Here is a 16,071-nt window from a genome sequence, read left to right on the forward strand (position 1 = left end):
TCATGAAACGAGAACAAGTGACGTTTTTCATTCTATGATTTTGTGCGAAGCTGCTGAGAAACAAACATGCAGAAGGGCCTCTCGCTTTGTCTCCTCCTCGCGCCTCTCTGTCACGCTCACTCCCTCTCCCTCACTTTCACACATACTTGCACTCAAAAGTGCAATCTCAAGCATGTGTACGTGTTTGCACAAATACATACCACACACACACACACACACACACACACACAGAAGATGCTGACCCCTCTATTTACTGTGATACTGTAGTTGTTAAACCAGCAAAACCACCTCTCAGGCATCTCACTTTCACTTCCTCCTCCTCTTCTGAAGCAGCCTTACACTCCCACCTCCTCCAACCTTCTGCCCTGCCCACCTCCTCCTCGCCCTCCCTCCTTCCTCCCCTTCCAACCCCTCCAGCATCATGATGGGACTAGTATCCCTATGGAGATCTGAGTTATAACAAGTTGACCTTCACATTAAAATCTCATCAACTTCCCATCTTCCTCTCTACCTCCCTCTCTTCCATTCTATCTGTCCTTCAACTCTCTTCTTCTCTGTTTGTCTTTTCTGTCAGTGCTACACTGTAAATGCTTATGCTTATGCATTGTTTCATGTCATTCTCTGTGGATTAATTGCCAGATCCATTATTGTTGCTTATCTCTTTGATATACCACCCACTGTTGTCTTTTAATGTGAGTGGCTTGTCTTATCTTGTCCTAGCCTCTGCATCAATAATATCATTTGTTTACATGTATATTTTATCTGATAATGGTGTTCAGGCAGTGAGAGTTTTCTCACCTTTTAATTGTGTGAATTTCAAAACATTGGATCCCAATTTAAAGATAAAAGAATTTCATGGGTTTCATATGGATTCTTGTGATGACAGAATAAATGTAGATATCTTTTGTCAGGGCAGATGTGGCTTTTTTATATGTCTATAGTGTTTCTAACTGACCGTTTCACACTTAAGAAGGTATTTTAAAGTAGAAATGCCACTTTTCTGAAACAACAAATCTTACTCTGTTTGTTCGATGTACACCTGATGTTGACTCCCTGATTTTAAACTCCTCACCACAACCGCTACTTCAATCTTGACAGTATCTTCATGTGACTGAACCTCCAGCGCTCTCTGACCGGAGTCGTGTGGACAGTCCATCATTCATTGTCACTTTGACATGATATCATCTCCCTTTTTCACTGCTGCCTCCTCTTCCTCTATCTCTACCTCTCTCTGTTCTCCTTCTATTTTGCCTTAATATCTCATTCTCACCTTTCCTCCACCCCCCTCTTACACACACACAGACACACACACGCTCAGGCCCTTAGGTCAGAGTGTGCTGTAGACTATTGATATCCTTACTAAAAATAAAGGATTCCTCCACCAGCCAGCTAAAAATAGACCAAGGGACATGGACCACAGGAGACAAATGATGAGGGGGCCAAGAGGAAAAGGAGGAGAGGGATGAAGAGAGAGAGAGAGAGACAGAGTATACTGCCTGTGCAGATTAACTGGTATTCATCTCCACTCAAAATGTGGGTTTAAATGAAAGTGAAGCTCTTGAATGAACTGCAGCTACTAAAAGGACATGTGATCTACATGTTTTCTACTTATAGCCTATTTGATGTTTAATGCTGTAAATTGGATTTAAGTTTAAGTTTAAATTTAAGTGAAATTTTATTTTGCTTCATTGCAGCATTAGTACAATGTGTGTGAGACAGATGACTGACATGCTGAAAATAATACAACATGTATAAATGTGGACGTAAACTGACACAATAATGAGAATGTAAAAATGTACCAATAAAACAAGTGTAAAGAAATGTTTGCACATAGCTACATAACACTATATACAACATACACTACATTATGCAACATCGGACAACTACATTAGGCCTGTATATTATAATTTAAATATGATAAACGATAAGAAGAGAAATAATAGTTTAACATGACTCCCTGCCTCCCTCTCTCTCTCTCTCTCTCTCTCTCTCTCTCTCCCTCCATCTCTCCCTCCCTCTCTCTCTCGTGCGCGCGCGCGCTCACTCACTCACTATCTCACCCTCTCGCTCTCTCTCTCCAACACTTCTTTCCCTCCTGCTCCTGCTATGTCTCTGTTGTAGCCAAAGTAGCTCGCTGGACCAATCCACCGCAGTGCCTGGGACAGATTGAGAGAAAAAGAGAGTGAGGGATTTAGAGAAAGGGTAAGGGGGCATAAGGGAAAACACAGAGAAGCGAGAGAAAGAAGAGACACCAAAAATCCACCAAGCCTCCCTGGTGTGAGGTTTCTTGGCTACTGACGTGTGCGCACGACTCTCGTGGCAGGGTGAGTAATTTAATGTTCTCCTTTTAAATAACTACAATTTCTTGGCAGTAATGGTGACGATGACACCTTTTCAGCCTGACTCAGTCATTAAAAATGTATGTGTTTTTAGTGTGTGAAGACAGCTGTGAAAAGCGCAGCATTTGTAACGTGTCCTCATGTCGTGTTAGCGTAAAGACAGCCACAGTTTAATGTTACCTGGAAGCCGAGTCGTTCAGCTGCTCTTCATTTCCCCCCTCCCCATTTCATCCCAATTTTGTGTGTGAGTCGCTCACATGTTCCCTGCTCTGTGTTTATCATCTCCAAACTCCGCGTGTGAGTGTGTGTGACCGTAGAGGAGTGTTTCTAAACAATCATTTGCGCACATCACTTCTTCAGTCAACCCTTTACCAGGATACAGATCCCGCTTTACGTAACCTACATGTAGTTTACAGAAAATAGGATGTTTAATTATCCTGCTCGGCTCTGTGAAAATGGTGCGAGTTTCACCAGAGTGTGGCTGCGCAGCTGAAATGCTCTGAGAAATCATGAGTAAACCTACCCATTGAGTCACGATATCTACATTTAGTCCTTATGAAGTCATTTTTATTTTCCACTGGGTGATTCCATCCTGCTCTTGGGCTATTTTTTGAGACGCTGCACAGTCAAGGTGGTAGTTTAGCACAGGTGTAGTCGCATCCCCGTCTTGCGCGTCCTTGTTGGGTACTCCTTCCATTTTTTGGGCCAAGGTCTTTCCCTGTGTTAACCTATATCTGCTACATGTACTCGTGCTGTCCATGCCTTAAATACTCTCTAAACATAGTTTCATCCTCCTATTTCTCCTCTCTGCTGCTGCTTTCTTTTCTTTAGCACATCTCCCAATCGTCTCCTCTCACCCATCACTCCCTCTTTCTCTTGGTGTCTTTCTTGCCTGCAAGGCTTAGAGGTGATGTCAGTCTGATTGTGACAGATTAGAGAGAATTAAACCTGTTGTCCCCCTTGTGGCACCTATCTAACCAATTCAATTGGCTCATTACTTTCTAGGTGAGGGAGCTGAGGGGCCTGTCTCGGAGTGCTAAAATGGGATTGTTATCACAATTTTTTTTTTTACTCCTGCTGAATCTCAATCTCAAGTCTACAATGGCTTCTTCTCCCAAACTGCAACAGCTCTTTAACGTTGTTGTTTTTGGGAGGGATGATGTGAACACAACATATGGGCGGCGAAGAGTTGAATCTGTTCCTCTCGTTTGTGTCCAAATCCGTTATGACCCAGCAGGATGTATTTCACATGTTTTCAATGTGACGGGGGAGTCTATATGAGTGAGATGAGGGTGCTGTCCGTGGTGCTGAACAAGTCTGGAAGAGCCACTCAGGCCTACTCTTGTCTGCTGGGTTGTAACTCCAACTGATTCTCACTCATTCATGACCACTTTGGCACACCCTCCAACTCTTGGACGGTGTGATTGTTCACTATTTTCTGTTCATCTTTATATCTCCCCCCTATGTGCCTTTGGTTATTTCATTTCATTTCAGTGAGTTGTTTTTTGATTTTACGGAGACTACCTCAAACTCTTTCAATCCCACTGGCTCAAACTCTTGTCCACCAGTTCCAAGTGTCAGCAGCAGCAGTGGCCACTTCTAGGCCTGCTATATGATTCACAACCACTGACTAAAGAAGAAAAGTTAAAGAAACCTTGGTGTGAAACTTAGGATTCATACACATCTTTCTTTGTGCCCTTGTTTCCCAGATGGATGTATCCTGCCGTCTGTAAATCTTGTACCTTTGTCTTTTGATCGCCCTGATTTTCCATCCTTAATCTGTCTTGTTTGTGGGAATGTTAGTGGTTGGTCATATTTTTCCCCCGTAGTGGTAACTCGCCCAGTGCTTCATGTACTTCTTTCAGCCTTGACAAGCCAAAACCTTTTCTGGTTTGCATACCCTTAACTACCAGCTAGCTCTGTTACACATACCCTTGCTCACAAAAGAAGCTCTATTTATCCTCAGGGCTGCATAGAAACTGAAACAACTTCTACAATGGTTACGTCTTGCACAATAGCTGTCCAGATAAGATGAGGCCAAGCTTAATCTTTAAGAGTTCATTCCCCTGCAGACTGGTTGTATCTATTATAACTGTGTTCTTTAAAGACTCAAAGACTTGTCTTACAAAAAAAGACCTGGAGAAGAATAAGGTGGTTCTCATGTTTAAGTCATTAATTTGGCATTCATTTTCCATCCTCAAAGCCCTCTTAAGGGCCTGATAAATGGTCAGTGTATGGCCCATTTTACCACACATTTTCAATGCAAATGGTTCACTCCACAAGACAGTGACAAGGAACAGCAGTCCAGTGTCCGTTACACTAAATGTTATGTATTCAATAATATACAGGTGAGAATTTACAGAAAATGACAAGAAACTGGAAAAAGGAATCTGGTTAGCTGATGCACTGTGAACATTTTTATTGATGACAGTCAAACAGCCAGGCACAAGTATCAAAATAACAGCTCAGCACAACAGTGAAATGTGGAGGAAAAGCTCAAACACATCTTCTCAAACATTGAAGCAGCAGCTGTGATACACCAGCAGAAGAACGTGTCTGATTTCACTCCTGTTAGTTACTGTAAGAACAAGAGGCCAAAGCCTGAGAAGTTACGTACTGGACAACAGGGGAGGAAAAACATTTTCTGTTAGAACTAATATCAATTATTCTGCAACAGTAACGGTCAGATATTTGGTGGAAAAGCTCCATCTGACTCTTGTACACAGTTCAGGCTGCAAACAGTAACGTGTAATAATGTCGGAGAAGTTTTCTTGGTACACACTGGGCCACTGTTGCAGTTTTGAATCGCTGAGAATTGAGTATCAGTGTTTGTTTATACCTTTCATTCACAGTCACTTAAGTGTACTTTAATGGCCTGCACAGCCTGTCAGATGCAATGTGATACTCACAGCATACATGCAGGCCCTGAGAGATGCCACTACCATGGGCCAAGCTCCTGCTGAAAAAACTAAAGGTGGTCCCATAGTATAGCTAATAATTCAATTTTCAATCCATTTTTATTTATATAACGTCAAATCACAACAACAGTTATCTCACTGTAATTTTCATAAAAGAACAGGTCTGGTCCATATTCTGTGTTATTTACAGAAACCCAACTGTTAGTGCCTAATACAATGACCACCACGTATAAACTTGGATAAATTGAAAAAGATCTAATGTGTCTACCGTACATGGAATAAAATCTGTAAATTTCGAACAAAAGAGAAATCCAAACATGTCCGAAAATGATCAAACAAGAGTGAAGCTAAGCTCTTAAAAAGGAAGATGACATCAGCTGCACTACAGTAAGGATCTTCCCATTGTAACGCGCAATGTGCTTAATAACTGAGCAAAATGAGGGTGTTTACAGTAAACACCACCCCGCTTTGGGTTTTCCACATCCATTTGTTCTCCATTATTTTTTAAGCTGATGTTATTAAACAGCGTTCCAAATTAAGCAAAGACTAGTGACTGAAAAATCACACACACACACACACACACACACACACACACGCACAGAAACTCACAAATGCATGCAGACAGCATGCTCAAAGGATTTGCAGTGAAGTCTTTCCCCATCAACTGGAACTAAGTCACAGAAAGAATATGTGTGAGTCACGCAGAACCTCTCCCGATCTGTGTGTGTGTGTGTGTGTGTGTGTGTGTGTGTGTGTGTGTGTGTGTGTTTCTACTATCTATCTTTTAGTCCTTGCCTCTGTTGCATTAACATCTCACTAACCTTTATCAGGATTGGTTGCCACCGGCTGTGTCACTAATTCATTATTCATTTAGGAATAACAAGAGGAGACAGAAAGATAGCCAACAGCTGTTTGCATGTGATCACGTCACATTTGGTGTTTCCCCCCATTCCTCATGACCTCCCTTTATGACCCTGTCCAAATGTACCTACATTTGTGTCTCCACAGTTGTGACGTGTCATTCCTTCTCCTCTCTAACACCCTTTCCTCCTTCGTTCGTCCCTCCAGATGAGTTCGTGCAGTAGCCGTGCGTTGACCATCCTGTCCACAGTGTTCGGCGCCTGCGGGCTGCTGCTGGTGGGGGTGGCTGTGTCCACAGACTACTGGTTGATCATGGTGGAGGGCATCATCCTGCAGCAGAACCAGAGCATGGAGGTGAAGATGGCGCTACATTCAGGGCTCTGGAGAGTTTGCTTTGTGGCCGGTAAGAAGATACAACATGTTTGAAGATTCACATTTAAAAATAAAAGAATGACTGTAGAAGTCAGATAGGTGTGCACACACACACAATCCAAACAATGTCGCTACGAGTGTGTGCATATGTCCACATCATCACAGCTACAGACAAACTGTAAAAAAGCAGCCGAGCGAGAGAGCAGTGAGGGGAGAAAAGAGAGAAAGCGAGCTTCTGGCCTCCAGAATCATAGCTGTCACATTACCTGTGAGCAGGACTGAAGAGACCCACATGCTTTTTTGTGGTTTTGTGTTGTTTCCTCATGCATCACTGACTTTGATCCTAGAAGCACACCCCAACATTTTCCTTTTTGTGTGTGTGTGTTTCCTCTCAGGAGCAGAGAACGGGAGATGTGTTGCGTCTGAGTACTTCACTGAACCTGATATTGAGATCACCACTGAAAACACTGCAAATATCCTCAGTAAGTTAAACATACAACAGCCCAGTGACATTACACATAATCTGCTGTATGAAAGGAACTGCAGAGTCCCCCTGCTGATTAATCGTGGGTACTGAAATTTGAACATCATTTTGGAACTGCAACCATTAGTAAGACAACAGATGATAATATTACTATTTTGACAATCAATAATAGAAAAACACCTCAAACTCTTTAGCTGCAGCTTCTCAACTGTGAGGATGTGCTGCTTTATATCACTGTAATCTAAATATCTCTGGGGTTTTGGCTGTTGGCTGGACAAAATAAGAAATTCGAAGGCATCCCCTATGACTCTAGGAAACGGTGACAGACATTTGGACACTGATTTCTGATTGATGAAGATGATAATCAACAGATTAATTTGTGAAAGTAATAGTTAGTTGCAGTCCTTTGTAATACCACTTGTTCTCTGACAGTAATTAGAGGAACATTAAAGTGATTTAGAAACCAGATCCTCCACATGAACAAATATGTGGTTTTAAGAGATTTACAAAAAAGTCAATATAAACCTAATTTGAAATAGAACAGGAACATTTTAAAAGTTATTATTATTTCATCCAGAAAACAAGAAAGAGTTTTGCTATCTTAAAATTCTCAGTCAATATTTCCAAATGGATTCCACTGTTAGAAAATAAATCCTAAAAGTTAACATTTTAATAGCAAAAGTTGTCATTTGTTCATTTTTTTTAATTGTGGCTTTAGAATGGAATAAATATTCAAAGAGCATTTTGATAAAATAATAAATGAAAAGATGAAATTCTGTGATGTTTCTCTGTAATCTTATAGGTTTACAACCATGTCGCTGTGTTTTGTTGTAACTTCCTTGCAAAGTTTTGAATAATAACTCATACAGTGAATCCTACAGTGAATCTGGTTAGAAATATGTCTGTAAGTAGACGACCTTTGTAAAATAGGAAAACTGTTTCCCACCTCCCTGTTTTAGTGATGAAGCTCACGGCATCTCCACATAGTATACTCTATATTCTAAGTTTTACTGCCTCTGATTGTATTAACTAATGCTTTTTTTTTTTAAACTTTTCAATTTTCTTCAGAGACAATATCATTCACCTTTCCCTGGAGTTTATGGACACATTACATCAGCTTTGCTTAACACAGTGACCTCTCCTCCCTATAGAGATGGTGCGGACGGCCACGCCCTTCCCGATGGTGTCACTGCTCTTCGTTTTCACGGCCTTCGTCATCAGTAACATCGGACACATCCGACCTCAGCGCACCATCCTCGCCTTTGTTTCTGGCATCTTCTTCATCCTCTCAGGTGAGAGCTATAACTCATGTCCCGCTGTCACCACACCGTCGCTCTGTGATTGATTACAGCAGCCTGGTGTGTCCTGTGGTCACACATGGAAACACTCCATCACGGCTCTATTTTTAGTGCATGATGCAGGTATGTCATCAGAAAAGGTGAATAGATTCGTATTAATGACTGTAGAGGGGAGAGTTTCCTGTTCTTCTGACTTGCGTTACTTTGAAACTAAACAGGCTTTATTGGAGAAATTAGGAATTTGCAGCTACGTCTAGGGATTGTGAAACTTCTGAAAATACATGCAAAATTCCCACATTATCATGAGTATGTCTTTCAGCTTCTGCATTAGTGTAGTTAACCTTCTTGAACATCAGGTGGCTGTAATGCTCCTACTTCTTGTCCTTTGTGTGTGGTGTAAAGACTGTCAGGAGCCAAATATGAGCTCATGTTCTCTGAAGGCTGTTTCACTTGACATCTTTGAGAAGGAAGCAGCGCTGCAGAGAGGAGCATCAAACAGGGGCCACCACGGTTGCTACTAACTTTGCCATGACGGGTACTTGATAAAGAATGTGGCAAAATAATAGGTGTTATGTAACATGGGTAATGTAATGTTTATTGCCTGTGCTGGAAGTGTTGCAGTGTTTCACCTCATGAGGTGTTTTGCTAATAAGGTGACAATAAGGATCAAGTGTATCGAAATGCTTTTCAGCGGTTAGATATTCTGCTGCACTAAGCCCCTCTCTCTAAACACTGCCTTCCTCCTGCCTTCCCTACTCATCCCTCCCCCCCTCAGCCTCCCTCGTTCTCTTGTTCACCCAGCCTCTCAGTTTTCTTTGCTTTTCTGTTTCTCATTTCCTACTCACTGTTTCATTCAGATTAAATTCGTTCAGTATCTGAGTCACAGTGGATGTGGTGGTGTTTGTGATATACTGTGTGATATGAGCCTCCTCTGCTGGCATCAATGACAAGGCGGTCTGGTAAATATTGTATTTTAGGTCGGTCGTGTTCTGGTTAAAATCACTGAATTCCGAGCATGGAGCCACAGCTGTTCAAGTATGGTTTAATTGCTCTCATAACCCCACAGACATCTTGCATATGCATGTGTACTTGTAGACAAAAAATGTACCTCTATTTCTTCTTCCTTTTGTCTCACACACTTGCACACACTTTCTTTTACCCGATCTGCTCATGTGTGTTACCTAAATTTTTTTTGGTGTTACTTATTTAGATAAAGATGTACTTTCACAGCGGGATTGACAGCAGCATGGTTTCTGCATTTGCTGTGCTTTTCTATTTTAAATCGACAACACAACCTTTTAACTGTTTATAGCAAAGGACATTACTGCATGACATGTACATTTGAATTTTGCAGCGAAAGCTAAAAATACTCATATTTGCTGCTTATAGCATGCAGCTTTCTTTGAATATTGATTCTTTGATGTTGGCCATATGTTGAATCTCATGCATTTAACATTTCTGAAGCAGAGTGGAGAGCATGTGAGTAATCCTTGAAGAAGGGTTTTTAATTTTGTATGTGTTGCTTCTAGGTGAAAAGGGTTATTGTAAAGCCCAGTCTGATTTTATTTATGATGATTGTGCTCGATAAGTCCGGTAACACACTGAAGTTTACACATGTAGCATGTAAAAACTGTGTCAAGCCTCTTTCACATTTTTACCTCTTTTCAATGTTTAACTCTCTCTTTTTTGAAACATAACTTTATTGTAATTATCAGGAACAACCATGTTATAAATGTACAAGCTCAGTCGGTGAATAGACTCTGACATTACAATATGACAATTCAATTAAAGTACTTTGTCTCTCGGGATAAGTAAATGAAAGACCATTGTTTAGTTTAAATGTTGCTCTGCAGGCAGCCCTGTCTCCTAGAAATTACATTAATATGGTACTAATTAAACATGTTTTAAGAATATAGTATGCCACCTGAATGTTAATCCCCATCATGACAACATGTTATAATGACGTTTTTTTGACCAAATGTTCATGCAAAATGCTCGCAGACATTTCCAAATTTTATCCTGCAATCATCCAGGATTTTGTAACATTCTGCAATATATCATCTATTCTAACCCTAACCCTGCCTGCAGGGGGTTCCGACCTAAATATAGACAGACTTTTACATGTTCACTCTTTTAAATAAAGCTATTTGAAGATGCCTTGGTGGTCCTTTATGATTTTCATTCTCTGGTTTTTATATGTTATATTTTAATGATATTATTAATATTTATTATCTTGTTTTGCAACATGAATTGCTTGCCTCGGGATTTTAACATGATGATACACATACCATCGGTTTTATGCATGCTTCTAACAGTGTGATTTTATCCTATGATGTATTTTAAATGCTTTATTATTATTTATTTATTTATTTATTATTGCATGGCACTTTTTATCTTTATAAGCACTTTTTAAAGCACTTATTTACTAATTTTAATGGTATGTGTACTTTTTAGCCTTAGGGGCAAGTAATTCAAACAGTATTTTAGTACTTTTAATTGTGGTTATGTCAAAAAATATTTTAATATATTTTAATTGTATTTCTTTTAGACAGGACACCCCGGGTTTATTTTAACACACTTTATTATTTTTTTATTTTATTTTTTTCTTTCTTTTTTTTTTTTCCCCCCCCTTCCTTTTTTTTATTTACAGGTTTTAAATTTTAAATTTTTGTAATTTTTTTTATTTAGAGGGGGGAGGGCGCAGGTGGAGAGACCTTTTTTTTTAAAGTTTTTTTTCCGCCTGCTTCCTTCCTGTGGTCCTTTTTGGGCCTTCTGAGAAAGTGCCTTCTTTTAAAAAATTTTTTAGAACCCAAACCCGGGCTTTAAGGAGTTTTTTAAGTGTTTAATCACACCCGGGGGGCCCCTTTTGCCCGTGCCCCCCCGCAGCGCCCATCCAGGGCCTCGTTTTACCCTAAACCCAACCCCCCCAAAACCCAACCCAACCCTAAACCCCAACCCAACCCCCAACCCCTAACCCTAAATCTAACCCCCAACCCTAACCCTAACCCCCCTAAACCCCCAAACCCCCCCAACCCCAACCCTACTTTAACAAACCCACCCACCCCCCAAAACCCCAACCCTAAAGAACCCTAACCCAACCCCAACCCCCAAACCCCAATGCGACCCTAACCCCCAACACCCCAAACCCCAAACCCCCCCAACCCCAACCCAAAACCCCCCCAAACCCCAACCCCTAACCCCAACCCCAACCCCCCCCAACCCAAAACCCAATCAACCTAAACCCAAAACCCCAAACCCCCCACCCTAAACCTACGCAACCAACCCAAATCTAACCCCAAAACCCCAAAAGAACCCAACCTAACACCCAACCCTAACCCCCCCCCAACCCTAACCCCCCCAAAACCCAAACCCCAAAACCCCCAAAACCCTAACCCCAAACCCCAACCCCCCACCCCCCAACCCCCCAAACCCCAAACCCCAACCCCCAAAACCCCAAACCCCAACCCCCCCAAAACCCAAAAAAAACCCCCCCAACCCTAACCCTAACCCCCCCAACCCTAACCCTAACCCCTAACCCTAACCCCTAACCCCTACCCTACCCTAAGGAGATTTTAATTGTTTACCTCACACCGGTGGGTCCCCTTGTGCCCGTTCCCCTCGCAGCTCCCGTCCAGGGCACTTCGTTCTACCCTAACCTAACCCTAAACCTAACCCAACCCTTAAGCAGGGCCAAAGGACCACCGGGCGGACGACAGCGGGAACATAAAACTTTAAATAAAGGGTCTCCTCCACTCCTGCTTGGCTCCTCTTCCCGAGACACCTACACATGATTATAATAAATGAAACCCTAACCCTTGGTGTGGTTGGTGTGGTCACGCCACATCCCATCTCTCTCTCTCTCTCTCTCTCTCTCTCTCTCTCTCCTCTCTCTCTCTCTCTCTCTCTTACAACCCTCCAGGTCCCTACTGAGGCAGCTGTCTGGATTGCCATAAAATGACCTCCTTGTTGTCACTGTCATTGTTAATGTTCTGTGTGCAGGCCTCAGTCTGGTGGTGGGCTTGGTGCTCTACATCTCCAGTATTAATGATGAGGTGATGAATCGGCCCAGGGAGCCCGAGCAGTTCTTCAACTACCACTATGGCTGGTCCTTCGCCTTCGCTGCCTCTTCCTTCTTACTCAAAGAGGTAAATCGGAGCTCTATGTGTGTGTGTGTGTGTGTGTGGGTGTGCGTGCATGCTTGCGTGTGTGTATGTTCATGTCATGCGTGATGAGGTTTCATGTGAATCTTCTGCTCATCTTCCCACCTCCCCCCCTGCTCTTTCTTCCCATCCTGTCTCTTTCCCATCATCAGCAGTACTGCTCTTAATGTGATGCAGTGGACACTCATCTCCTCCCTCCTTTCCTTTTTACCCTGTTTTCCACATTCTTGCCTCCTTCTTTTGTTTCGTTTGCTTGAAAGAACTTGAAGCATACCCTCATCTCTCTGAATCAAAAGCTCATAAATTCACCTCTCTACTTTGTACATTCCATTTAACACTTCTTGCCAGTTAGTCCCTTTTAATCTAATTCCCCCAGCCATCCCTTGTTACTATTTCTTTTAACTGTTTTGTGTCTATCCCTGTTTCATCTTATCAACACCTCATCATTTCCTGCTTCTTCTTCTCACCCACTGTCTCAGGGGGCCGGGGTGATGTCAGTCTATCTCTTTATGAAGCGCTACGCAGAGGAAGAGATGTTCCGACCCCACCCTGCACTCTACCGCCCCCGCCTGTCCGAGGGCAGCGACTACAGCGGCCAGTTCCTCCACCCAGAATCTTCCTGGCCTCCACCAAAGCGAGGCCGCAGCACCTCCAATGCCTCCAGCGACATCTCCATTCAGCTCAACCAGGCACCCCCAGGGCCGCCCAAAAGCAGTCTCCACGGTCAGGGTGGCCCACCTTCTGGGTCTTCTTCCGCAGGAAGCTACCAAATGCCTCCACAGTCTGCTGGCTACCCCTCCACACACACCCTCACCAGGTCGCACTCCTCACATCCCCAAGGCCAGGGTCTTCCCATGACCATGCCTCCATCGCCTGTACCTCCCCCTCACTATCACACACACATGCACATGAGTGCCTCCCCCTGTTAGGAAGAGGGAACATTGGGGAGAGTGGGAGAGACAGACTCCTCATAATCACATATAATGTACTATTAGATGTGGATAAGAGTAAATGCTGAGCTTGGAGCACAGATCATGTGAGATGAAGTGGAAGGAGAGGTGATCAAACATAAGGAAATGTAACTTTGCAAAAATATGAACCAAGGACAAAGAAGTGTTGGAGATTGAAAGGAAGGATTGGACAGGATTGTGGAGATTTGACAGAAACTGTGATGGTCAGACAAAAATTAAGACAGGAGATGAGTGGTAAAGAAAAAGATGAATTTTGTAATTTTGTCATGATGGAAAGAGGCAACAAAAGGGTTCCTATAAAGACTTTAGAGGTTAGGCTGAGTGACAGAGGAGATATAGGGGAGGGAACGTGAGGCAGGGAGAGCGAGGGTCTGCGGTAATATATGAAGATGCTGCAGTGCTGCAGGAAATTTGTATGCACTAGGAAATGTAATGCAAAACACTGATCACATCGACTGGGGATGCACATAGTTTTATACGTACGTAATTCATAAAAAATACATGGACTACGTACTATTATACCGAAAGGTAAATGTGGTAAAATATATTATTGTCTTCTCTGAATTTCTTACATCATCAATCCAGTTTCTTAATGCACAATGTCAAAGTAGTAATATGAACATAAGCATTAGTTTAACAATAGAGTAACTCTTAAACGGGAACACCCTATGTGAATGTTGTCAATCTTTGTAAAAAAAAAAAATTAAAAATACAGACAGAAGTAGATGATGTGAGAAGGAGAAATCTACTTTATGTTTTACATAATTGTTTAAAATACACATTTTTAAACTTCTTGTACATACAATTGCACATGAGGACTTCTAATATATAACTGTTGTAAATAATGAATGAAGCTTTGGCACAAGTCACATCAAGAAAATGTCTGCCTCATTCTGCTTTGGATGAAGACTGCAACAGGCGCAGTACAACCAACAACACACCCTCTGGATGCGGATGCAGCGCATGCTGGTTTGAAGGAGGAACCATCCAACACTGATACAGCGGTCTGATGCCCTCTACTGGCCACTGTTCTGCACTGACCCTGGGTCAGATCAGAGACCCAGGTCACTACTTATTCATGCACATTTCTTTCCTCACTGACCTGCACTGTATCAGTAGATAGCGCTGCACAGAGTTGGACTGAAGCTGTTATGGTGAATGTCAGGAGCAACACGACATGCCATATTGAGTTGCACTGGAGTTATGAAAGACTGGTTAGAAGTATTTGTTAAAAGCTTTACTGCTGGTTAAATATCTGGAAAACTTACATGATGAAAGTAATAGTTACATTTGCACTTATACTGCTCAAAGGAAAATACCACTGTTTGTGAAACACAGGTCCATATTACATAGACAAAGTATTTTCAGTGGCGATTTGTGACCATGGATCATGCCAAAGGATGATGAGTAGAGAAAATATATTTTGAACTCTCTTGTATCTCATTTTGTTCCTTCTATTTATTGTCTGCAAAATATTGAAAAGTGCTAAACATAATGTCCCACAGCTCAAGGTGAAGTTATTTAAATTGCTTTTTGCCACCATTACATAACAAAATCCTCTAGTGTTTGACATTTTGCTTGGAACATTACAAAATCATTAATCTATTATTCAAATACCGCTGATTTATTTTTGTTGATGGATTAATTGATTATTCAGGTATTGGAGTACTTTTCGAGTCCCAAATGGAGTTAGCACTACTTTTTTTAGCCTACTTTGCTTTGCACTTGAAACAAATACGGTTAAATTGTATTTTTTGTTGTTGTGCTAAGTAATGTATTTTCAGATGCTTTAGAACTTTGATGCTCAGATCAAGTTGCACTTAAATACTGTGCAGTATATCAAAGATGCAGAGTAGTAATCTTGAATAGACAAGCGGGACCTGTGTATCAGAAACTGTTGTATTTTAATTTAGAATAGTTTATTTTGTTTGTTTTTAAGGCACATCATGGATATGCCGATATGATATATCTCTGTAAGGAGAATTAAACCACTGTGTCATTGTGTAATGGCTGGTTTTCATTATCACTGTGATGCTGGAGAGAGGGAAACACACCGATGTCCCACAGAAGATGTATTTGATGAAAATCTCACAGATTTACGGGGAGAATGCAAAGTGAGATCATGAAAATATCATTATATTTTCACCTTTATGAAGGGTTTTGTTGAGCAAGCACATGTCTCTTTAAAACCGCCCTGCTTTTTGTTCCTGCGGTCGAACAAATTCCCGTTGAGGTAAGGCCCAGTGTAACTACAGCCTTCTGCTGTTGGCTCTGCTTTTTACAGTTAGAAGGTTAAGTGCCTTGCTCAAGGGCACCTCAGCAGTAGCTGTTGAAGAATTTCAAAGTCATTCTCTTTCTAATCCTTCCTGTTAAAATCCCCTCTCCTCTCCAAACAGCTGACTTCTACAAACCCCCATCATGACCTTTGTGACAGTGGACAGCTGTTCTAATTCTCCCTTTGCATCACTAATTTCCATTTTTATCGGTAGAACCATCTGATAGTCATTCGGTGCCTCTTATTTTCTTTTTCATCTGTGTATTCTCTGTGTTTTCCTCTGTACTACCCCCAGCTTTTTTCTTTGCCTCTACAGGATTACATAAAAGGGTGTAGCTGTGTTTGCCTCTGCTTCTGGACTTCTTACACATGACCATCTTTGTAAAGAAAAAA

The 16,071-nt window shown here is 41.8% G+C and overlaps 1 protein-coding gene across 1 annotated transcript in view; it reads left to right on the forward strand.

Moving 5' to 3' along the window:
• The first annotated feature begins 2,059 nt into the window (after positions 1-2,059).
• The window catches only part of cacng7b (calcium channel, voltage-dependent, gamma subunit 7b), a 14,197-nt gene continuing 185 nt past the window's right edge, over positions 2,060-16,071 (forward strand). The window contains exons 1-6 of the mRNA XM_032518933.1: positions 2,060-2,324; positions 6,326-6,521; positions 6,886-6,972; positions 8,126-8,266; positions 12,272-12,417; positions 12,912-16,071. The exon at positions 12,912-16,071 is cut by the window's right edge and continues 185 nt beyond it. Coding sequence (XP_032374824.1) covers positions 6,326-6,521; positions 6,886-6,972; positions 8,126-8,266; positions 12,272-12,417; positions 12,912-13,361 — 1,020 coding nt within the window. The 5' untranslated portion in view covers positions 2,060-2,324 and the 3' untranslated portion in view covers positions 13,362-16,071. The remainder of the gene's footprint in view (positions 2,325-6,325; positions 6,522-6,885; positions 6,973-8,125; positions 8,267-12,271; positions 12,418-12,911) is intronic.

This window comes from Etheostoma spectabile, chromosome 6 (assembly GCF_008692095.1).
Source record: "Etheostoma spectabile isolate EspeVRDwgs_2016 chromosome 6, UIUC_Espe_1.0, whole genome shotgun sequence".
In the NCBI taxonomy this organism is placed as follows: domain Eukaryota; kingdom Metazoa; phylum Chordata; class Actinopteri; order Perciformes; family Percidae; genus Etheostoma; species Etheostoma spectabile.